Raw genomic sequence first — 26135 nt, forward strand, 5'->3', positions numbered from 1 at the left:
CGAATCAAGTAAATACGAGACGAAGAGAGTATTTTTCAAAACCGAAATCTTATTTCAAACTTCACTAAAAGGGCGTATCAACTCAAAACCTCGTATTTTCCTCCATATACCCGTCTCTCATAAAAAAAAATATCCCTAGTAAAAGTTGTACTAACTATAGTAGATTAATCTAATATAATATAATATAATATATACTATAGTCTAATTATTAAACAAGCTTTTTATCCTTGACTATAGTAATAGTATAGTGAGAGAAAAAGTAAAAGAGGGTCAACCCTAGTTTTAATTCTTTAATTAATTAAAACCATGGTTGGAAAATATGCAATAAATTAAGAATAGTTAATTTAAATACTCTATTTATAATTCATAATTTAGCTCCCCACTACTTCATATTCTATTTATTATAATAACATATGCACCAAATATTTTCATATACAAAATAAAAGCTCTGTCCTCTCTCCTAATTATTTTGAGGTTTGAGATCGATTTGTTTTTAGGCTAATAAATGGGGAGGAAATGTTCACACTGTGGTATAGCAGGTCACAATTCAAGAACTTGCAAAACTCATGAGAAAACAAAAAATGAAGATGAAAAAATAATTAATGATGAAGATCCAAAAATTATTGGTATGATGAAACTTTTTGGAGTGAAACTTGAAGTACCTTCATCTTCTTCTTCTTCATGGATAAAGAAGAGTTTTAGTGTTGATTGCCTTTCGAATTCGTCAAAAATTTCATCGTCAATGGCTGCATCTAATTTTAGTTATTGTGACATCTCAAATGGCTATCTTTCTGATGTTGGAAGAGCTTCATATAAGAAAAAAGGTTAGTGTTATATAATATATGTATTATTTTTTTCCCTGTTTAATTTGCTTCAAATATTTCATTACAATTGATCTAGACACAAACTTTTTAAATTAAATTTCAAAATACTTATAGGGTTTGGATTTTGGGGTTGGTCTATATAGTATTTTTATCTCTAGATGTACAACTCATATTATGAAAATCATGAAAAGATTTAATTAAGGTCTCCTTTTCTGTTTCTTTTTCGTTGTCTTCTTTTTGGAGGGAAATATGGATTTAATTTATGAGAAATTTCTTTCATGTAATTATTACTTGATCTTCTTTCACGAGTTTCAATAATTTTTTATATAATTATTAGAATTTCTGTTTTATTATTTATGAGTAAAACGTCAGAGGAATTGCAACTGGAAATATATACATCGCTACTAGAAAATATGAAATTTATCGTAATCCCCAGCTAATTGAATTTTTTTATGATCCGTTGCTAAATAGCTTCTAGCTAATTGATTTTTCTTATAATCCGCTGCTAATTCATAGCTAAATAAGATTAGCATAATTTTTTTGTGCAAATTTTGTCTGTCACTAGTATATAGATCTGATGTTTAGGTATTTCTTCTTTCTTTCTAATGAGAGAGGAATTACATAAGTCCTCACATGTTAATGTTTTTTTCTTTTAAATCAAAAGTCAATTTAAGAAATTGATTTCTCGTATGATCAATCAAATAATAGTTATTATCTCAAATACTACTTTTTTATCCTCTTGATTACAATTTTCTTTGTGGAAGAAAATGGTAAAAAATGACCATATGTAATGAACTCTCAATTAAAAAAACAATAGTTTTGTACTGTTATTAGTAGAGTTGCAACTTGGTTATGTGGCTTCTTTCTTCAATTGAAGTTTGTATGAACAGAACAAGTAATACCAGCACTAGTAAAATGATAAATAAATACTAGTATATACTATAAAGAGTACTAAATCATATTATTAAAATCAACACATATTAAAGGAAATACTATCAAGTGACACGTGATAAATTGCTGATTGTTTTTTTAAAAAATTGGCAAATGACCTAGTGGGAATCGTGCCTGGCTCCTCAAATAGAACGTTAATTAAAGACGAATGGAAGATATAAAAAAGAATTGTCATATTATTAATGTAGTTCATCCAATAATACTTTCTCCGTTTCTATTTATATGTCATTATTTTATATTTAAGAAACTAGGTAAGTTTACTATCTTGCCCTTATTTAATATTCTCTTAAAGCCAAGTTTTCAATAAATAAACATAAATTAATTCATTTTGATTAATTAAACTGACCAATGAACCTGAATTAATAATTTAGTTTTCCAATGTTGATCAAATTCATAATTTCAAGGCTAATAACTCTCAAGGATAAAATAGAAAGAATAGTGTTATTTATGTATTGATTTTGTGAAATGACAAATACGAAACATCTATTTTTAATAAGGACGACATGTAAATAGAAATCGAATGAGTAGTACATTAGTTATATCCCAATAATTTTCTTCTACTTTGAATAATCACCTATTTTGAATTAGGCAAAAAGTTCCAACAATCTACTATTATGGATCGATTAGTAGAGTTTCCTAATTTATAAGTGATAATGATTGAATAAATATCTTTTGTACCATCACTTTTGACTGTTTTAAACAAATACTATTTATTTCTTACTTTTCAAATTACTATGATTCAATAGAGTAGGTTGGTTTACTTTTATACTAGTTTAATAGATTAAACATTTTCCAAGTAAGAGATTTTGTGGAAATTTGGTTTAGGAGTTGCATGGACAGAGGAAGAACACAGGATATTTCTAGTTGGATTGGAAAAACTTGGTAAAGGAGACTGGAGAGGCATTTCTAGGAACTTTGTCACCACAAGAACACCAACACAAGTTGCGAGTCATGCCCAAAAGTATTTTCTTCGACAAAATTGTCTTAATATAAAGAAACGTCGACGGAGTCTCTTTGACAAGGTACTTAATCGATCGAATCTATCTTCTTTTACTATGCCTCAAATTTATTGGTTAAAAAAAATTATGCAAAATTGATTTTTCAAATATGACCATTAAAAAGCGTGGTGACATAATTAATATCTATTCATCTTTAACTTAAAGAGAGAAGTGGTGAAAATCATCTTAAATTTGAAGGGAATTATCTGAACTATGCCTAGTTCTTAAAATACCCCAGCCTTGACTAATTGAACTAACCCAATTATCTATTCATCTATCGGTGCTTTAAGTATTAGGCGCCATTTAGGAACGAATTTACGCCAAATTTGAAGATATTTTCATCACTTCTCTCTTTCTCTTAATTTAATCAATGTTTTTGGATTCAAATCCTAAATATACTTCTTGCATAGGAAATCTTCACCCTTGTACGAAGTCAAATCAATCAAACTACTAAATTTCAGGTCAATATAAACTAGGTGGCTAGAGAAAAACTTTGAATTTGAATAATTCCATTTTTCAGATTTTATAAATTAAACAACTCTAATTTTCCAATAATCTATAATTTCCTATATTCTTTTTATTTAGCTTCTCTTTTAAATTCAACTAGATAGTAATTACAACTTCTTTTTTCACTCTTTTGTATTGATGATCAGGTTGGTATGGATAAATCAACTATGTTACTATTTGATAAAAGGGATATCAAAACAAATATTTCATGTGACAAGTCACAGCCAGATGATGATACAAATATTTCCATGATAAATTTCAGTACAACTTCATCAAGCAAAGATTCAAAGTCAAGTAGTCAACAATTTTCCAACAATTTTCCATTTATTAATTCAACAACTACTTTTACAAGTCATGATATTTCAGTTCAAGATTCACCACTGCCAGACCTAGAGCTCACACTTGCTGCTCCAACAAGAAAAAGTACTGCTCTTCTTGCTGGAAGTACAATTACTGTTGTTTGAGTAAGAAGAATAATAATTCTGCTTATATTTACTATATACTATAACAAGTTTAGGAGATTAATTAACTAAGTAGATGTCTATAAAAATAATCATTTATTAATATGGGCTGCTAGCATCATTCACCCTTGGTCCCCTCCACCTAGCTTACCATAAATACATTTATCTATTCCATTTTAAAAAAATTAAATGTTTCATCATGAATAAAGTTCTATAAATAGTTGTAATGATTTGTCAAAGGTTAATGTTTTACTATACTTTTCATGTTACATTACATCATATCCTACTAAGCATAATATCACTTACTATAGTTTTTTTTTTCTCAATTGTTTATGTTAAACTTATGATGAATTTCTAACCATTGGTAGGGCTCTTACGTAGTAATAATATTCCTTAAATCAAAACGAACCTACAATTTCCATCTTAGGACTTAAAAGCAATATTTCCTCCTCTCTATTTCTATGTCGTCTTTACTAAAAATAAATGTTCATTAATATTTGTCATTTCACAAAATCAATACATAAATGATCGATACTATTCTTCCATTTTACCCTTGAGAGTTATTAGTCTTGAACATGGGCGTAGCTACAGCCTACACTCATGTCAAGTTCATCGGAAAATTATACCGTATATACAAGTAATGATAAACAAAGTGGTTAAATAACATATTCTGGACACTCTTGACACAACAATATGATGTAGCCTAGTGATTTCAGGCGCCTTGAAATAGCAAAGACTCGCAAACTTAAAGTGTTCGTTGGAGGGAGTATATTGTTCTTCCTAAAATGAACGTAATCTTTAAGATGCAATATATAATATATAAGAATAATATTTACTTACCGATTAAGTCCTCTAGTGTCTTTGTTGGAGTAGACAGGAAGTCTACTCAACTTTAAAAAACGACTCAATGTGATCTCATTTTCCTGCAAGTTTCTGCATAATATTATTTTATTTTTTTAAAATCCAGATATTTAAGGTTATTCTCTTAGAATGAAATCCCAATTCTAGCAACATTTTTTATTTATTTATTCAAGCCATCATCATTAGACTGTGAGCTTAAGGTGTAGGGAATTCGAATTAATTTCTACCATGCATATAATATAAGTAAAATAATTCACAATAATTAGGAGGGGGTCATGGAAACCTTGCCCTCTAATTTAAATAAAATAAAAATTGGCATAGCATTTCTTAAAAGGAAAGAAAAGAAAGTAGCCTATAGTCACTAGGAGTTGATTAGTTACACTGGAAACTGATCCGTTTAGTTAGTTACATTAGGCACTAATATATTAAGCTAGTTACATTATTCATCTTAACTTAGAGGAACTAGACATCTTAAAATAGAGGGACATGTGACATTTCAAATATATATATACATGGACAACTCCCTCAGGGAGGGCTTATTATAAGATCGTATCGAGTGATATGAAAGCTCGAATTTAAGAGAGGGGCATCAAGTTAAAATGAAGCTTGTAGCATGTAGGGACTCTTTTCATGTGTAGTGTAAAGTCCTTTTGACTCATTTAGAGAAACATATAACGTGGAAGTTGTGGCTTAGCATCGAAAGAGGTTTTAGCTTTACATACCTCAATTCTTAATTTTGTATACTTATAAAGAATCGATCCTTTCTTTGGGAAACTAATATACAATGTCAAGTGCATAATGAAGCTAATATTAGCAGCTAATCGACAAGTGTGGGCCCAACAAATAGTACGTCAAAACACACGATGGGTAGCAAGGCTGCACAACCCTCAAACAAATGGTGTTTCACCACACCCTTCTTCTCCATCTCCTAATAATTTTACATGATCCTTCTCAGGAGGTCAACCACACTCCCACAACAAAATGGTACATAAAATTGCCACAAAACTCCTTTACACAATAAGAAAAACTTGAACTCATGACTTTTAACCACCTTTCCGTGAGTTCTTACTAAAAACATGTCTTAGAATGCTCATAATTAAGAGCTCACATATGAAGGGGAAGGTGAAATATTACCTTGTATACCAAAACTTTATGATTTCTTCACTTTAATTCACCTTGAAGTAACCTTCGAATAACTATAGCCGGAGAAGAATCAATTCAAGCACCTCGTGATTAATGGGAACCTTGAAGCTTTGGAGGAGAGAAAATCTCCTTGAGAGCCTAAAGGGACTGTCATTCTAGATGAGAGAACTAAAATAAAAGTTCAATGTTTTTGTCTATGTATAGGCTTCTACAACCTCCAATGTAAATGTGCATAACTTTTGATGCAAAAATTTAGATTGACAAGTGCTTTATTTTGTTGAAAACTACTCTTGTAAACCTATAATTTGATTAGTCATTCATCATGTGAAGCTTCATATGCTGGAAGTTTTACTCATTTGAAATCAGGCCATATGTAAGGCCACTTGAAATTATTGTCACGAAAAATGTAACTTCCAATTAGTTTTTATTTTAGGTTCTTCTCAACCTTCAAACTTTCTTTTACACCACATTAGCTATGGTATACTAAACTTTTAACATATTTACTCAATTTCCTCTTTATCCTTTCGAATTTTGATAGTTTTATCTATGTTTAACTAGTCATACTTTAGCTCGGAGTTATAGGGTGTTACAATTATCCCCCATAGGATCATTAGTCTTTGAATGAGAGTCCTCAAGAAAAGTCTTATTCTAGGAATTTTTTTTCATTATTTCCTCTGTAAACATAACTATCTAAAACATGTCACCAAACTAGAAACACATATATACTGGCCTCACAGGGCATCATATCAAATGGAACATAGGGAACTGATCAATTAATAAGCATAAGGCTCCTCTTGGGCATATTATCATGAAAGAACTTACCTTCTCAAACTTTACCTTTCATATGCTTATCATCATTGTTGTTACATTTGAAACATATATAGGGGCTAGCACCTAGACATCAGTACATATGCACGTCACACACATGACAATGATTTTAGTTCTGGATTTTAACACAACTTAGTGAGTAAAGCATAAAAGATTATTCGCAGAAATGAATCACATGGGTCTTAATAAAATCACCTTCGATTCAGCCTATTCTAAGTGGTCTGTGGCATGACACATCTATCTTTGACACTCATCAATCAATTAAAAGATGATAGTTGAGAAGCAAAAGGTGAGGTAGCGCTTGTCAGGATTTCGTGTTTGCAAGAAAGTGAGCAAGTGGTTGAAGGCATCGTCAGCCAAGCTAGTCATTTGGATCATTGGAGTATTTAATGCTTTGAAATCGACTCAATCAAATCTTCATACTCCTTGATCACAACATCACCAATTATGTAATTGATGTAACTATTTCCGTAATTTCAGTGCCAAAAATGCCGCAACAACAGTAAAATATTTGATATTGTCAACTGTGGATACAGAAAACAAATTTCGAAGAAAATGAAGAAATCAGTCACTTTGAAGAACCACCAAATCAACTTCAGTGTGAATAGAGAGAAAATCGCTGTGTTCTGTTTTTTTTTTTTTATCTCAGAAATACACAATTTCAGAGAAACTGAATTTCTGACAATCATTTTGAAAAACAGCCAAATCAATTTTTCCAGAAAAGAGGCGTAGATAGAGAGAATTTCAATGTGCTTTCTATAATAGCTTGTTTTATGATTTTTTTCCCCCTATTTTTTACTTACTAAAACCTTTCTTGATTCATGAAAATTGGATTGAATACATACAAAATTAGTCAAAATAAAAAGAAAACAATAAATGACTAAGTAAACCTTAGAAAAAAAGATTGGCTACTTGCTTAGTGACATCATTCTTCTGAATTACATGGAAAACATGTTGGAAAGAAAACAATGTAAAGTCAACATAACCACAATTTATGTACTCACAGAAGTTCAAACAACAACGAGAAATCTGCATTTTACCCTCTACTAAATTAGTAGATAAAACTAAACTTTCAAAGGGAAAAAAATGAATAAAAGAAGCAAAGACCACCTCTGCGTAATCTGTGCATCTTATCAAATGTGAGAACAGTAGCTTTCAACAACTTTTACGTGAAATTTTGTTGGCAAGTGCAGCCCACAGATCTAAAGACTCTCATTTCCAAATACATTTGACACTTCACACGTATAAAGAATACAGCTCTACTATATCGACATTATAACCCTATAATAAGCATAAGGATAGAAGTAGGATTACCAGGAGGTGAATGCACTTGACTGTAGTGTTGAAAATGGAAGATTGAAAGTGATCTGCACTTACCATGCAAACTTGAGTATTGAACAATTGTGACATAATTTCGTCAAACTTGAATATCACAGCATCAATACCTTTTTCCCAAAAGCTATTTACTAGCTGGTAAAACTACCATTCAGTGCAAATCGAAGATTAAGATGATAGAAACTGACAAGCAAGCAAACCTCACTAGTTTCTGATTTTCCTTTTTTGTTGTTTATATTGGTTGGTTTCTGGCGTGAGCTAACTACCATAATAAACTAATAGATGGGGCGTGATCATAAAGAAAATTGGTCCATGTCAAAATTTCAAAGGAAAAGATGAAGCAAAGAACAATATCATTTTCACAAAACAACAAATTAAGGCATGACATTTTTATACAGTTGACCTCTATCATAAAAACATGAACAGTTACATTGTGGAAACTACAAGTGGAACATAAATGAAATTAGAGTGAGAATTCATATAGTAGTTACAATTACATCATATACCAAAATTATTTTACATTTATAAGGAACAAATAAGAAAGAATCAAGTAACTTTGAAAACTATCTATTACCTTAGGTGAACGATGCTTCGACTTGTTAGCTGTGTTTGCAGTTAGACTACCTCTGTATCCAGGTCTGTCCCCCTTTGGAGGCATGTATAGCTTTGCCTTTCTCTAGTTTGGTTAAGATATATAACAAGAAAAACATATCAAGTCCCTCGCATTAGGAAGAGGCAAGAAATTGTAGAGTCCACAACCTTTGTAGCACCATTCAGGCTGTGAACTAGGATACTTTTCCAAGCAAAATAGGTCACCTAGACCTTGCTCACAAATTTAACCTTCGTGAATCAGATCCTTGGATACCAGTGCAATCCTTTGTTTAGCACTATCAGATCGGAAATTGTCACTTTTAAATCCAAACTGCAAATGAATAAGTCCAAGAGAACATTTAATAAAATGAGATACTCATGAGCCTAAACTAGTGCTAATGGCGAATCTTTGTCCTCGGGGCATGACCACCAAGGGAGTAATTACCTCACTTGGACTATCAGGTGGGAACCACCTAAGCAGCACACCAAGGTGAACTACAGCAGGTATAAGCTTGAAAAGCAATGGCGTAGTCACCTGCCAATAGATTTGTCATAATTCAGCTAGAAAAAAAGAACTAAGGACAGACAGTGAATAGAACATGAGTTATTCTTCCTTCTCAAAAAAGAACATGAGTTATTCTTCATATGCAATCATGGAGATACTTTCATTTAAGAGGGTACTTCTATTTTGATCTCTCTATCTCTTGCCTGCACGTGTTTCCACTGGCACACGAAACACTATTATGGAAGGAGTGTGTTTGTGCATATTTCTTGCAAAAACCGAAGTTATATTTTGGAATACAATATTCTTAAAAAATTCCAAAAATATTTCTTTGCAAAAATCTGAACAAAATCTTTTGAATGTGAAGAAGTGCTAGGAGCTGTTTTTCACACCGTCTGCTAAAAAATCTTTTAAAAAATTAAAACTATTCAAACACATTTTTAACTTACACAAGCTTCTTTATAAAAAAAAAATTCAAAAATTTAGTCCAAATGGCTCCTAAGTTAATTTAAAATGATACAAAAGGGCGCATGAGTATCATGGCGAAATGTAAATTTCCCCTAGCTAAATGCACCTTGGACGTGTATAAGCATTATCTCTCTGTAATTGGTACCGAGAGACTGAAAATCAGTCTTCACCAATAACAAGTAACTCAATCTCCGAACATAGAAGTAAATAAGTGAAAGAAAAGAGAAGACATATGTTATGGGTCTTAATAGTCAAAGATAACGATATAACTCTAAAATGGATAAGATTTGCTGCATCATTCAGAACAGAGACCCCTTGAGGAGATAAAAAAGAAAGTTAATAGCTCATACCAGACTGAGAGCTGTTGTCCCTAGAAGCAGCAGGTACAATTTACCCTGAAAGTTGTAATTGCACATTCATCCATCAAACTAATGAATTCCTATCAGATAGAAGTGCTAGGGAAGAGATATTAGGAAAGTAATGGCAGGCTGAAAGGATTTAATGCAGTGTGAGTTCTCTTTTTATCCTTTAGGCTCTTTTTAAAGTTGGATAAGCAACTAGAAATCCTATCACATAGAGAACAGTAGTATCAATTACCTCAACTAGATGAAGATTAGAAGCACGACTGAGCAACACAAAAGCAAATTCTCCTATTTGTGCTAAAGACATTCCAACCTACAAAATGTCAATCTCCCTTTGTTAACAAAAGTTAGTTACTTATACAACAAAAAGCTATAACTCAACACAGAAGTGGAGTCATACTAGCAGTGAAGTTTTGTTGTTGTAGCCAAAGGCCTTAACAACTGCAGAAGTCACAACAGTTTTAACAATGACCACTAATATCACTGATGCAAGTAGGATATCAACATGGTTCCAGAGGAAATGGACATGGATGAGCATCCCAATACTGGCAAGAAAAAGAGCTGCAAAGAAGTTGCGTATGGGTTCAACCTGCATCAAAATAAACCTTTACCAAATGTATCCAGCAGAAAAAGGCAGAAACAGTATAAGTTTTATCTCTGAACTAGATTGTAAACCAAATGTATCAAGCAGAGAAAGGAAGAAATAGTATAAGTCTTATCTCTGCACTAGATTGTACAACAAGACATTGAGTCGCTTTCTCTTTAGAGCGCACCAATTACTTCCACACACACCAAAACTTTTACTTCTGTTTGATGAATACACACCAGACCTTTTACTCAAACTGAAAAGCTCAATCTTTAGATCATTACGTGGATTAAGGAAGCAGAAATCCCCGTTTGGGTTACTTACCAACCAAACACATTCAAAAAGCTCAGAAACAGTCGGTCCATTAAAAGGAATCTACTATGGACTCAGAACACAGAGCGCATTGCAAATTAGACGATAATAGTTGTGTCCGTAATGTCTCTTTATTTGTCAAAAGAAAAGCAAATATAGTAATCCCATTACTTTCTCAATGCAATTTCCACAACAAGGAACATGAGAATCATTATTAATCCCATCGATTGTCCAGAACATGAATAAATGATATTATAACTAGTGAATTAATAAAATCAGTCCTATTTCACCTCCAAAAGAACTACAATAGGTTACAAATTATGCATATGGATGCAATCTTTTTATGGTTTGATTTGTTAACTAAGTGAATCAAATTCTTACTCCACAATGACCTTTACTTTTACCAACTTCAAATAAATTGAAGTTGCATTACATCACCAGATGACAAATGAAACAAACTTGTTGGTTTTTTTAAAAGATGGTGCAACAAAAAGGGTTAAAAGTATTGATTGAAATGTCTCTCAATATTTCTCTTAAACATAGGAGGGGTTTAAATAACCAACTTACAACTAGTTTAACATTGCAACCAATCTTCAAAAACTAAATATTTCTCTATTGAAACTCTCAGGATATTGTAGAAATAACACAGCTAGTTGCCTCATCTCTAAAATATATCTTTTGCAGAAATTCAGTTTATCAACAGCTAACTTTTAAGATTTTAAATAATTTTTATTAGAATGCTCCGTGACTTGAATTTAGGAGTTAGTTTCTTCTTGCTTTGTTATTTCAATTTGCAGATAAGTTAGTAGCATATATTTCTATTTTTTAAGTTAGAAGTAAAGCAATAAATGCATGTCACTGAGTTACTAATAAAATAATTTTCTTTGACAGCATTGCAGTATTTTTCTCTCATTATTTTTCTGTGTTATTTCCCTAATTCTTTTGCTAAACACCATCAATTGATATCTAGAGCCATTTTCTCGAGGGACCTGCAAGTGAAAGGTGATTCTGAAAATAGTTTTTCCAAATAGCTCCTTCTGTCTTTGATGGTGAAATTACCAACTTTGGACAGTAAGAATGGAGACTTATCTTGAGGCTTTAGATCTTTGGGGATCGTGGAAGAGGATTATGACGTTTTTCCGCTGCTCAATAATCCCACTGTGTCCAGATCAAAAGCCTCAAATGATTCAATAATCCCACTGTGGCCCAGATCAAAAGCCACAAGAAAAAGAAAAATAAAAAATCAAAGGTGAAAGCAACTCTATTTGTTGGTGTCTGCAACAATTTTCATGAGAATTATGGCTCTCAAATCAGCAAAAGAAATTTGGGATTATTAGAAGGAAGAATACGCAAAGGAGAAAAAATGTGAGGCATGAAGATTTTGAATTTCATAAGGGAATTCCGGGTTGCAAAAGATGAAGGGATCTGCGACCGTCAAAGAGTACTCGAACTGACTTCTTGCCATTGTTACAAGGTAAGATTGCTTGACACTAAATTTTAAGATTCAAGAATTATTGAAAAATTTCTTGTTACAATGCTGAAAAGATACGAATCATCCATAACTACCTTGGAAAACACAGGATCTGTCCAAGATTACCTTGACAAAATTGCTAACTACATTGAAGGCACAAGAGTCAAGGAGGTTTATGAGGCAAGATGGTATGGTTGAAGAAGCTTTGGCAGTCAACCACAAGACTCAAAGCAAGGTAATAGTTCAAGGAAAAATTACCCACCTTGTCAGCATTATCGCAAAAAAGGTCATCCTCCATTTAAATGTTAGAAGAGGCCAGATGCACAGTGCAAGATCTACAACCAACTTGGTCATGAAGTTGTGATTTGCAAAAGAAAATCTCAAAAATATGAAGCAAATGCCCAAGTTGTCAATGAAGAAGAAGACCACTTATGTGTGGCAATATACTTCTCAACCACGAAATGTGATTTTTGGATGATTGACAGAGGTTGTAGAAACCACATGACGTATGGCATAAATCTTTCTTAAGAGTTCATGTCTATTTAAAATAGAAAAATCAGAAAATCAGAATCCGAAATGATGACTATTCCTGCAAAAGGAAAAGGGAGCATTGCAATCTAAACAAGTTCAGGTATAAAAATAATTTCAGATGTTCTCTACGTGCCTAATATTGATCAAAATTTGTTGAGTGTTGGCCAGCTAATGGAAAAATGATTTAAATTGTCATTTGAATACATGTATAGTCAAATCTGTGATGTCTCACTAACAGGAAATTTTACATGAGAGGTAGAAACTTCTTATTCAATCCAGCAGAAGATGAACACAAGACCAAATATGAACTGACAGATTTATTCACGAGGTCAATTCCATCCAAGACTACAATCTATGATTCTTGATCCAAGGAGTGTTGAAAATATGTCTCAGGATATTGTAGAAATAAAACAACTAGTTGCATTATCTCTAAAAGATTTCTTTTGCAGAAATTCAGTTTATCAGTTGCTAACTTTTAAGATTTCAAATTATTTTTATTAAAGTCCATTGTGGCTTGAATTTAGGAGTTGAGTTTCCTCTTTCTTTGTTATTTGAATTTGCAGATATGTTAGTAGCATATTTTTCGAAATTTTAGTTAGAAATTGAAGTTATAAATGTATGTCTCAGTGTCATTGATAAAATAATTCTCTTTGACAACATTGCAACTTTTTTCACTCCTAAGCTTTTCCCTAATTTTTTTGTTTAAAAACCAGCACTATCCCCTCCCATTTCAACTAAATTATTATAGACTATGCTTGGAATTAGTTAGCAAGTAGAACAAATAAAGCTTTGGACAAAGAGAAGCATTTGAAGATTGTTTGTGATCAACCTAAAATCAGGGTATACACAGATCAAACATCTTGGACACTAAAAAGGAAAAATTAGTTCTCAGAAGGTAGAAATAAGCAGTTACATCAGAAAATGACTTGTAAACTTTATTATGACCGTCCCTCATTCGTTGTCAAATCTTCACCAAGCATGGTTGAAGTATTTCTTTGTAACAGTAGTTCAATACCAGGCAAATGCACATTCTCAGCAACAATATTCAAATAACAGATAGGCTTCTTATATTCTATCCGAATGCCCATTGATTCCATGATTCCTTCTTGTCCTTGTGTTTGTAATGGCAAAACAAAAATTATAATGAAGTCTTACTTGTTCAAGAGTATGTTGGGCAAGATCAGTCGTTGAAATCATCACTCCAGCAGCAAATGAACCCAACTCTAAGCTTAGACCTAGCTTATCGCTACACTGAAATTGTATAAACAATAGAAAAAAAGATTATTGATAAGAAAACAAGCAAAAAGATCAGTTCTTAGCAAGCACCAAAAGAACCAAATTCAACATGCACCTTATTGAGTAAAAAACTCAAGAACTAAAATAATATGCACTATATAGTGAACACATTAATAAATCACAGATTGGTAAAGTTGATGAAGGAATTGGAATCATGAAGACTTTGAAAAAGCAGACCAAGCATGAACAAGCTGTTCTGAGCTCTTCTTGACTGCAGCGCAGTTGAGGAGCTATTTGTGAAGAGCTAAAGAATTTTGAACTAGGAATATCTTGGCAATATGAACATATCCCTGTGAAGAGCATTCTAACAAGGTTTCAATTCAAAAATGATAAAAACAAGCACATCTAACATTGCAACACGTTGAGGAGGCCATAACAAATATTTACTCCAATTCCAAAAGTGCTAGTCCTGAATCTTTCTACCAGGGGATGTACAGAGAGGTTGGGTCAGCACTCAGCATGAATTGATGCATAACCAGAAAGCAGAGAAAAGACAATCCAAATGCATGTTTTATTACACAAGTACAAAGGCTGAGAGATAGAAGAATAACCAACCCAAGCTACAAGGAGGCAAAATGCCACTGAAGCCAATTGATACAGTTCATTAGTCTGCGAAATAAAGGACATAATTAGAATTCTCAGAAAAATCTTAAATACCAGTGACCATCATGCCCACAATTAGTCATGAAGAACTCATGAAAACTGACAAACAATGTTCATGGAGGCTGGAGCTGTTTCAGTCCAGCTTAATTAATGGGTCAAGCAGTACAATAAAATGTGCGACCATATAAATGGGTCAAGCATGCAATAAATGCACCGCTGTACTTTGTAGAGTAAGGTCTTAACTGATTCTCTACGCTCTACAGTTGAACACACCTATAAATAGGTGTTTGGCGTATTTTGTGAGACTTCAATTTAATTCTCTAATTCTTCCTCTCCCAACAGATCTCAGAAAGTGCTATTGCCTAACAAAGGAATTTCTTTAGAGTCAGGAAGTTCATACCTGTGATGATAAGCTTATCATCAGCTTCAGGAACCATGGAACACACTTCCGTGATAATATTGACAAAATAGCCAAAAATGAGAGCAACATGACCAACCTGGCTGATAGATGAATCAGTATAATGCAATAAATAAGTAGGATTGGTGCAAAATTAACGTTAGGCAAGAGTTTCAAACAATTTATAGCACCAAAATTCCAGAAGTACTAGCTTAGCATATCTATTTTTCTGAATCCCACCTTCCACATTTCCCAGAAGTTTAATTATGGAGGACAAACAATACAATGGTACACCAGTATCAGTATGCTAATTATATATGTTATGTAATACACCACTAGGCAGTAAATTCAGTATATGACGATTACGTAATAGAGCCAACAACCATCATATGATAGAATGGAGTTACGTTGGTGTTACTACAATACCATAAAGAACTGAGGCATGTTGAAACTGACATTTCTGCTGAAACGCAACCACTCAAAGAAGAAATATTAAATTTAGTTGCAAAAAGAAATTTTCCTAAGCTCATTCCATTTAAAGTAAATTTCTCCTTCCGAAGGATACCCAAAATGGTGCTCCTTACATGAAACCAATCAATAAGTATGCCATACTTGCAAATTCTCCATGCTAAACATTTAACGGTTGTTCCTCATTTCACAACTAACAATAGTCTAAAAGCATTGCCTCTTAGCAAAAGAGTAGGACAAAAGAATAAAAGTACCAAAGTTACAGAATGTAGCACCAAATACACAGAAATACCAAAGTCTTGATCTCATTTTAATTGCTCTGCCGAATATTTAAACTATATCAGCTGTCTCAGAAGACAGGATTAAATGCAAAGAATCATTAAGAAGGTAATTACTATATGGCTCTCAAAATCAATCCTAAAATCCCCCACTGCCCACCCAAAAAAAAACTTGGGGAATTTAGGTAAAATTTTGCTACAATCATGTAGCGATTCTTTATGATTTACCTTCCCATAGGTATTCGTTTTCCATGTTCATCATAATAATCTCTTTTCTCTATGCCTTTCACATTTAACCAATAAAAAAAGGTTCCTATACAATCTCTGGTAGGGAATATGTCCATCAACCCTCCACCCATCAAATTTAACTTCCATTAAATTCTTTTAGAAGACCCTCGTGAAAATATATCTTCTTCAATAAGTTCATCCGCTGCAAAGAGATTTCTCGCTTATACAATATACTAATGGGTTGCTAGACTCTGAAATTAGTTTTTCCATGCACATCCATCTAAATCATGATTTAGATGGAAGAATGGAGCTTCCTTGCCTTGCAAATTAGGAAGTATTAGCAGACACTACATGTTCACAATTGATACAATCACTTGTTGGTGTATCACTTTGCATAATTTAGTTGGACCTCTATCTTCAACATACTTTCTAGGCCTTATATTTCTATGTCGAGATAATAATGCATAAAGTTTGTAGATGGGCATTTTGGCCTTTTTCATTTGATGGTAAAGATGCATTTATTCAGGTTGATCACCTAGGGTACCTTTATTTGATTCGAGTCTTCATGTTTATATCAAGCATATATCATAGTTTTCCACTTTGGAGCTTGTCAATTCTCATGAGCCTCTGCAAGAAACTTCAGATCCAGAGGCATTAAACCTCCTAGTCCCATCCCTACTTACATCTTCTCTGCCCATACACTTCTATAGTGAATTGATATTTCGCCAGTGTCTTTGTTTACCATTTTATATTCTACAATTACCAGAATTGGATGGATAGCCCAACAACCATCTGAGCACTTGTGATAGTATGTGGTAGATTCCTTTGGCAGAAAAGAACAATCGACCCTCCCTCCTCAAGTGACATAATGAAAAGTTGTTACCATATTCTAGAGGACAAATTAAACTCCTAAGAAGTTAAATCAAAATTCAGAACTCATGAGCATGTTGTCGAGTAATATGGACCTGCCTACAACATCTCAGTTGGGAAAGTTATTGATAAAAGTATTCAATTGTCAAGTTGCTAAAATCTACCAAACTGAACAGATGGCTCTAGGCAACGCTGCATATGAAATGCATGCCTAGACATACAAGACAACTTAATAGCATAGAACAAACAGTTCTCATGCAGTAATAAGCTCTGAAAAGAGGTGATTTGCAGGATTGATCAGCTTCAAACACAATAAAACCTATTATCTTTTAGCGCTACAATTATCTATCTATAGTTCTCATGAGACGGTCTAAATTATGTTCAAGGACTATCTTTTCCTTTCACTAAGAAGATTCGAAAGAGAAAGAACAAACAGAAACCAACTAACTCTTACAAATATAGCTGACCTGCACCAAAGCTTGTACAGAGAGGGAATAGAAAGTGCTCAAAGTCAAGTAAACAAACTTACGACTTTGTCATGGATATTAACCCTTGCAGAACATTGGAAGTGCCTCCCAGGATTGGAAGCAAAGCAAACAGAAGACCTACAGCACAATCCTGAAAGAACGAGAAAGTACCTGGAATTAGTCACCACATTCCTGTTCTTTGAGCCAAGGAAGAGTATGATGTTAACTATGACCCATTCTTATGGGAGAAAAATTAATAGCTCCACCGAGCTCCAGTGGTTTGATGTTTAGCGAGTGTTATTCTTGTGGATGATGAAATAGTGGTGAGACTATTTTCCTTTTGTGACTTGAACTGGCCATGTGCCATTTAGACATCTTTTCAATAAAATAATATTCAACTAGAACTTCCAAATAGTAGATATCAATCATGTGCTCAATAAAAAACTCAAAGAGGTCTCAATCTGTGAGATCTTGCAAATGGTAAAGAAAGAAGGATGTGCAGGAGATGAATCAGACGACAAAGCACCTGCAAAATAAGAGTGCCAATTGTAACCTGGCCGTGAAGTGCATTTGTACTATTCTTTTCCATCAAAAACTTCAACACCTATGGCAAGGAAAAAGGTCAGTTACCATCAGAAACTTCAGAGTCCACAATACCCTAAAGGAGATAGAATGGATGTGGACAAGCTTACCACAGCTGTAGAAGACATTGAGAGAAATGCTCCAACAAATACACCCTCTGAAGGCTTACCGCCACACAACTACAAAATCATCAAGTTGCACAAGTTTATATTGCTATAAACAGGGAAAAACTTTTCGCAAACAGTAGACATAAAAGATGAGACATAGTACTGGTCTGGAGCAACTTTCTCCTATCATACAACATATACAGGTATCAAAATAATTAAGCATGTGCCAGTCACATAAGCGTATACATCTTAATGCTCAACAATTTATTCAGCTGACCTACTGAGCATAAAATGAGGTAAAGCGGAAAACTTCTACATTTTAATTGACTGTATTGGATACATTTTCTGTTACTAAAATACAGAATGCAATTTAAATTTCACTAGTTCTGTTATAAAAAAAAATCAAATTTTCCACATTAAAAAAAATAACCAACAGATTTCACCCTCAGAAGATAAATACAGCATTTGATGTTTTCGGTCTCATGAATTGGTACAATTCATTCAGTTTTTTTTAATTGTCACATTCATTATAGAGGCTGAAACTAAGTTGCGAGCTATTGTTCAAATAGGGAAGGGGATTCACAAATATGTTCGAGAAACAGTTTATTTCACATAAGATGCATGTGTGATGTGCCAGCTAGTGATTTCACAACTTGTTGATCAAATGCACTAAGTTGCACATGAAATGCATTCCCTGCATGGAAACACATCACATTCAAAGCATATGCTTATTGATCATGTGACAATGTGTAGTTCACAGGCTTAAAGAAAGTTCATCTGAAGACTAACACTGTTATTAGGTAATGCTGGACCTCAAAGGTCCGACATACCGCAAGATTAGTGTCATCAAAATGTGAATGTTAAGTTAGATGTGCACTTATACAAAGTTAAACAAGATCTAAAAGGTGAAAGTAGAATACAGAGAGGATAAAAGAGAGAATGTTGTTTGAGAGGATTTATCGCACCCCACCTAGACCTCCAAATGAACTGGCCCAATGTTAAATGGGGACAAGGTAGACCTAAAATCACATCGAAGGAAGTTATCTCAAAACACTACAATCACTCAAAATCCCGGCAGACTTAGCAAAACAAAACAAAACATGATAGAAGTAAAAAGTCCACATGCAATATCGGTAAATTGGGACCAAGACTTGGTCATGGCATAGATTTACATAAGGTTCAATGTTTGCTAGAGTCTCTTTAGTTTCTTTAGAGATATGAATGTCACTAAAAAATATAGAGAGCGGTTAGCGTAGAACCCCAAGTATTGAAATGAAATGATAAATGGAGCAAAATGGATAGTGAGGATTCAAATAGCTGGCAAGTTAGATGGGGATTAAGGCATAGCTTCTTGTTGTTGATGATAAAAAAGGGTTGGTCATTACTGATTAAGATCCAATAATGTAAGATCAAAGCAGCACAAGGAGATACCACATCAACCCACATCGCACCCCCTCTCTACTCAGTCACCACACTTCGCAGTCCTTCCGATACAACCCATGTTAAACACAATGTTTTCTAATAAGATTACCCAGTAACTGGGATCAATTGCATAGCAATAAAGCGACCACTAGAATAATAAGAAATGGTACACCCATAGTCACATAAAAAGCAGACCACATAAAACAAGAAAATTTTAGACCTACCGAGGCTGTAATTCCACATAGACATATAAAAAGAAGAACTTGAAGTAAGCCTCCAAGAACTGCAACAGCTCGAACAACACGAAGCTAGATAATACACAAAAATCAGAGTCAACCCACAGTTTATATAACATAAATCAATAATGGTTGCACTGTTTTATCAAGAAAATGAAAATCCAATATGCAATGTTCTTTCTATTTAGCAAACCTTTGTGGTTGAGAACTCCAGCCCCAAAGCAAAAAGAAGAAAAATTACACCGAACTGAGCCACTGTCTCAACCTATAAGCAGAGACAGGTTGAAAGTGACATAAGTTGATTACATTTTGATAAATGAATTAAAAGCTAAGAAGAAAACTACACTAAGTTGATTACTGCAGATAACTTTCATTAATTCAGTTGCTAAAGATCATTGATATTGTTCTTAATTGCAACTATAAAAACCACCAATCTGAAAAGTTCTTAGGAAATTGCGAGTCTCCATCATTTTCCAATTATTTAGAACCCATATGATCTGATTAAGCTAGCAAAATTGAGATGCTCACTTGAGCAGGCCCAAACTTGTGAAAGCAGTTTTTTTCACATTTCTTATCAAGTACTACAAGCTCAGCTAGAACCTTCGGACTATAGGAAAGAACAACTCAACTGTATTAGGAAAAGAAAAACAAATAATAAGATCCTTTTTGTCAAAGCTACATACTTGCACCATTTCACTGACAACATTAAAACCTCCAGGTCCAACAACAGATCCTGCTAGTAAGTATCCAGTTATAACCTGAGAAATATAAATTAAGAATTAGAAATTTGAATGCCTTGCAACTACAAAAGAAGAACGACTATTGTGCACTTTGGAATGAAGAAATATTGGTCGTTTTGTTTATCAGTAATGAAGAAAAACTCAGTAAAAGATAGTGATCCAACCGGCTGACCCGCACAAGCAAAGGCAATTCCACCACATGTTGCAGAAACAATGACCACTACTAGATCTGATATTAACCTACGCATTACACATGTCAAGCAACAGTGAGACATACAAATGCTTGTCAGCTTCCATACGAATGTAGAAAGCTTACCTCAAGTCTAACTGTAATACCGGATACTTGGACTTGAAATTAGATATGATAAAGACATTGTCCTGAATAAACAAAATAACAAGCATTACATTCCAAGTAGATGGGTCTTCATTTTCAAAAATCATAACCATCAATCAACTCAAGCACAGAAGCAAGCAAAACTAAAAGCTTACCTTCCTATCTATTAATGTTGGCGTTTCTTCTGCTCCATGGTCATTATCAAGTTTAAAAACATGATGAAGCTGAAAAGATCTACAAGTAATTGTACAAAATATAAAAATCATGAATCAAGAAGGAGATGAATACTGTAGAAAGTTAATTTGTGAAAATGTACGAAGTATGTACTTTTCCTCTTTCTTTGTGTCATTTTTCTTGGGCTTAACTCTAGCCACAGTCTCCAACACCGCCTGAAAAAGAAAGGGATAAAACATTGAAGCGACACATATTCAAACAGCCATAAGCGAGAAAGGAGTATCAGTACAATGGTATAATAGTTATGAAAGAGAAACACCAATCAGAATGTCAGTCATGGTATAAGCAAAATTCAAATATATATCAGCATATTACTAGCCACTAGGTGAACTAGAAATACGCGACAAGTTTAAAACCAGTAACAAACCTCAGCAGAATAAACAGAAAAATGAAACTTATATACCTGAGAGTAAACAATGGAAAAGACACCATTCAATTGTTACAAGTTGTAAGATAAGTAATTAGTTTTATTCTTCAGAACCGGCTGAGGACTAACAGAAATAAGTGATAAAGAATAAAAGAAAGGCCAACTCCCAAATACACCAGTTACTAGTGGAGAAAATATTAGGAAGGTATTAAAGACAAATTACAAGTTTTTGTGTTCTTTCATTTGTTGAGACATTATGATGTTTTACTTACATATCATGTTTAAATCTACTCCCTTGTCATTGGAGATTCTTCAACGTTCTTTTTTGATGACTTTGGAGTCCCATGATCTGGGGTGTATTTACGCATCCAAGCACCATATTTTACCCATAATTTAGCTAAATTCTAAGTATAAACTCACATATATCCATGCGTTTTCTGTATAATTGTTGTGATGAGCTAATATATATGATTAGATCGATTTAAGGCTAAAAAAAGCAAGGATTGACCCAAAAGATGGATTACAACTCAAAGCAAAGCGTCCAGGACTAAAATGCAGCCAAGACAGGCTGAAGAAGGTGATCTATGACGCAGGGCATGCACCTCACGTTAGCCTCCGCATTGCGCGATGGAGTCTGCACCGCACATCTATATTATGCGGAACCAGAGTTGACAAAGTCGAAGCAAAGTCAACTGGGATTGGGATTTTCTTTCCACTATTATAAATGGATCACAAGGACAATGTTTTTACTGCTACGCATTATCAATAGAAAATAGGTTTCATTATTCTTTGCTACGAACTACTCCATAATTGTTCTTAGTTTTAGTTATTGCTTTCGTGGAAGATTACTGTGGTACAAACAAGATACTCATGCAAAAGCTGCATTAATCAAAGGTTTACTTTTTCATGTTAATGTTCTTTAGATATTACAATTGCTTTTATTTTTTGCAACTAGCTATGAGTAGCTAAAACTCATAACTAGGGCTATGGAATCTAGAGTATGAATAAGAATAATAGATTCTTCACACTAAATTCTTTGCATGAAGGTTGATTATTGTGCATTGATATTCTTTCGTAATAATTATCTTTTTAATGGTTGCAAACATTAAGAACTCGCATGTATTCTGACTTTCTTGACAAAAGAAGTTAAGATTAGGAGAAAGGATCATTAACAGGGATTTAGAGCTACCAACTCTCATCTAAAAGCTTAAGTTGAAGATAGAATAGCTAACCTGATATTATGATGAACAATTAATTCGACACTCAAGTGCCGAAAGGACTTAAGGTGTAATTCTTCTAATCCATCGAGAGACTTTAGAAGATTAATAGAATCGTCAGTTTTGCACAATGAATACATCTGAGTGAGTTGATAGTGAATACTGTCTCTTTGAATTTCGATATCTAGAAACAACAACTCTAGTTTGTCTTTAATTCGATATAAACAATGTAGTTAATTTAATTAAAAATTCCCCATTTAAAACCCCATATGAAATAGTAGTCATTAGATTGGATTTCAATGGCAAATTGTAAGTTTTTTTACCACACTCATGGGATTCGACCTTAACCTAGTTGGGTTACTATATTTTGACAGCTATTGCTTTATTCCCATTTGAGGATGTAATTTGGCGGACATCACCCACCGAGTAGCTCATCCTCTCACCAGTATACCGAATAACTCTACCACAACAGTTAAGTAGTTTAGAACAAGTCACCTTCTTTAATGGAATAATTACACATAGCAATTCAAATGAAACTTATAACAATCACTTTATAAAATATAATTCACTAAGAAGAGGTGGAGAGATAATGTAAGATGTGCACACCTGCTGCTCGGCCACACTATTATTGAAGCTGCCCGCATCATTAACTGCCAATTAAATAGGAAAAACATATGCTCAATCAGTTAGTAGCTGATCTTTTTCTACTTTACCAATCTTCCAAAATTACATCTGATAACTACAAAAGCAGATCTTCATACATATTATTTATTTTACTAGATATAGCAATTAATGGAACTATATACCAGGTCGGATTAATAAATAAGGTAGCTCAAGTGGCAAAAGGTGGAGGATTTGTGGCTTAGGTCGCAGGTTCAAGCCCCACACCATGCAAAGCAAAGCCCGGTATTTAAGTGGAGAAGGGTAGAGGGGCGGGCCCATTATCCACCGAGTTTAGAAGGCTGTGATTGGTCCAAAGGGCGGGTCACAGACGGATTTCTCAGTTATCAAAAAAAAAAAAAAAAAAGGTATCCGAAAGCAGAAAATGAAGATTTACAACCTCAAGTAGAAGTCATATAAACTCTTCAGTCTAGAGAAACTTTGATTAGATTATTGATTTATTAGAAAACACAGTTTTAACGCATATCTCCAGTTGCCAATTCAACAGTGATAGTTTCATACTTATCAAGCTCCACACAAAAAATTGCAAAAATGAAACGAAGTTATGTAAACTGTGAGAAATTCAGATCTAGAACATAAACCTTCATCCTTATCATTTTCAGTGAACTCTTTTTCAAGTGCTCGATCGATCATATCAGCAAAACTATCCTCTTTAGGCCTACTCCGAGGTCCGCTGCTGAATTCACTACCATTACGAGTTCCATTACTACCTCCAATAAGCAGCTGATCTGATTCTGGAAGCGCAAATGCAAATGCCAAAGCTAGAAAGAGCAGCAATACTGTAATTGCTGAAACAGTAGAGAACTTCACAAATAAGGATTGCAACCGGGAGGATGATCTCCTCCGAGTAGTCATTGCACTGCGACGACGGTGACGGCGACCGCGCCGGCGGAAAGCAGTGGATTAAGAGTAGTGTTTTAGGTGTCGGTTTGTCAGTTTCTACAGGGTGTACAACAACAAACTCTACTCGGTAGCAGAAGTAAGTAAGTTGATAGTACTACACTGTACATTGTTTTTTATTTATTTATATATACAACACACACTGACACACCATACTGTGTGTTGAAATGCAAGAGAAGAGGGACATTGATTGAATTTTCTTGTGGAGAAAAATAGACAGTTGGAAGATAAGTTAAAAAGTAACCATGGTTAGATTTTAACCGGACAGTTGAATTACTCGACAAAATTGGAAGATTATCATTTAAGGCTTAATGAGGATGATTAAGACAGTTGGGGGATGTTTTCACGTGACCATGTGTAGGATGTAGAGCCCCTCAAATTTATAAACCAAATTCTATTTAGACACTAAACTTTGATTTATTCATAAAGTACTGAAAACACCATTGAATTTGACGTAAATTATTAATTTTATCTCTAAATTATTGACAGCTTAAAAATATCTCTCTATTTGACTAACTAAACTTACAACGTATTTGACATTGCTATTAAAAATTGCTTATTTTTAGAAATATTTTTTCCAAATAGTTTTTCAAAAATGTGTTTTTGAGAAAAAATACAATTTGTATTTGGTTAATTCATTTGAAAAGTATTTTTGATAAGCGGATTGTGTTTGGCTTAATTTTAAGAAAAAATACTTTTGAGAATCAAATTATGAAAAAGAACAAGTATTAATGCACTTTTAATATTAAAATTATTTTAAATATCTATTATAAAAAAAATTAAATTAAAATACAGATATTTAGATTTTAAATTAATATTATATATAGATGAATAAAAAAATAATATTAATATAATATTAAGATGATGATTTAAATATAATTAGAAATATCAAGTAAAATAAATTAAAAATCATTTCACAAATCAAATCACTACGTACAAAAATCTTATCACAAAAAATAAAAAATAGATAAATAAATATAAGAGATATATTGATAAATATGTATATATGACAGATATATTTGGTCTTGAAATAAATAATTTTCTGCTTTTATTTCTACTTTTGTTTAATAAGCAGAAATTTTTAGCACTGTTGCTTTCATTTAAAAGCAATTTTATTGATTAGTGAAACACCTTGTTTTTCCAAAATAAATGTTTTTTACTCAAAATTAGTGTTTTTGACTTCTCAACAGTAAAGTCAAATAGACTCTAATAGACCGTTAAATTATGATTTACTTAAATTAGATAACTGAATATATGATAAAGTGTTTTATTAGATATATTTCATTTAATCAAAAATAAAAGAAATAAGTATGTAGAATTAGTAGTCCTACCAATGAACTTTCATGAAATTTATTATTTTATTAAATAATATTATATACAGATATTATTAAAATAATGTCTACACATACTAAATGAAAAAAATAAATAAAAAATTCATTCATTTCTACGAAAACCAATTGTCCAACCGCATGCTAGGCTTTCATTGTCAAATTAGGTGAGGGTTCACTTTATACATTAAGTACATGTTTGTTTGTATTGACTTATTTTAAGTGTTTTTAAGCCAAAATAACTTTTAAGCAAATTTGAAGAGTTTTTGCGTAAAGTTAAAAAGTGCTTATAAGCACTTATTTTAAACCAAATACAAAAATAAGTCAAAAGTCATAAGTTAGAAAATCCTAACTTATGGCTTTTGGCTTATGGCTTATGACTTATGACTTATAAGCCAAAAGCCATAAGTTAGGATTTTCTAACTTATGACTTTTGACTTATTTTTGTTATTTGGTTTAAAATAAGTGCTTATAAGCACTTATTTTAAACCAAATACAAAAATAAGTCAAAAGTCATAAGTTAGAAAATCCTAACTTATGGCTTTTTGCTTATAAGTCATAAGCCAAAAGCCAATCCAAACAGGCCCTAAATTTATTGAAGAAGCTTACTAATTAATATGAGATGAAGATTCTATTGACACATTAAGTT

At 33.0% G+C, this 26135-nt stretch overlaps 2 protein-coding genes across 3 annotated transcripts; one reads left to right on the forward strand and one right to left on the reverse strand.

Moving 5' to 3' along the window:
- Window positions 1–411: 411 nt before the first annotated feature.
- On the forward strand, window positions 412–3938 carry LOC102600540 (myb-like protein I). The gene is made up of 3 exons (XM_015315076.1): window positions 412–824; window positions 2601–2797; window positions 3427–3938. The coding sequence occupies exons 1-3, from the start codon at window positions 506–508 to the stop codon at window positions 3742–3744; spliced, it is 834 nt and encodes a 277-aa protein (XP_015170562.1). The 5' UTR covers window positions 412–505; the 3' UTR covers window positions 3745–3938.
- LOC102594946 (K(+) efflux antiporter 4) lies at window positions 3653–24340 on the reverse strand. Of its 2 annotated transcripts, XR_001475222.1 has the most exons (23): window positions 23840–24340; window positions 23184–23227; window positions 21087–21148; window positions 20915–20993; window positions 20742–20803; window positions 20590–20665; window positions 20369–20443; window positions 19879–19950; window positions 19674–19757; window positions 18031–18099; window positions 17865–17942; window positions 17401–17489; window positions 15031–15127; window positions 14583–14636; window positions 13887–13982; window positions 10232–10420; window positions 10067–10144; window positions 9820–9864; window positions 8945–9034; window positions 8483–8830; window positions 7888–7940; window positions 6568–6639; window positions 3653–3718 (listed from the first exon to the last, which is right to left on the reverse strand). XR_001475222.1 is itself a non-coding variant. In XM_006360922.2 (20 exons), exons 1-20 carry the CDS (start codon window positions 24111–24113, stop codon window positions 8744–8746), a joined length of 1800 nt encoding a protein of 599 aa, XP_006360984.1. In that variant the 5' UTR covers window positions 24114–24340; the 3' UTR covers window positions 8251–8743. The 2 variants fall into 2 exon arrangements, 1 of the variants encoding a protein (XP_006360984.1); XM_006360922.2 differs by lacking the exons at window positions 3653–3718; window positions 6568–6639; window positions 7888–7940 and having other exon boundaries at window positions 8251–8830.
- Window positions 24341–26135: the final 1795 nt, after the last annotated feature.

The sequence above is a fragment of the Solanum tuberosum genome, unplaced genomic scaffold (genome assembly GCF_000226075.1).
Source record: "Solanum tuberosum cultivar DM 1-3 516 R44 unplaced genomic scaffold, SolTub_3.0 scf00342, whole genome shotgun sequence".
Lineage (NCBI taxonomy): Eukaryota > Viridiplantae > Streptophyta > Magnoliopsida > Solanales > Solanaceae > Solanum > Solanum tuberosum.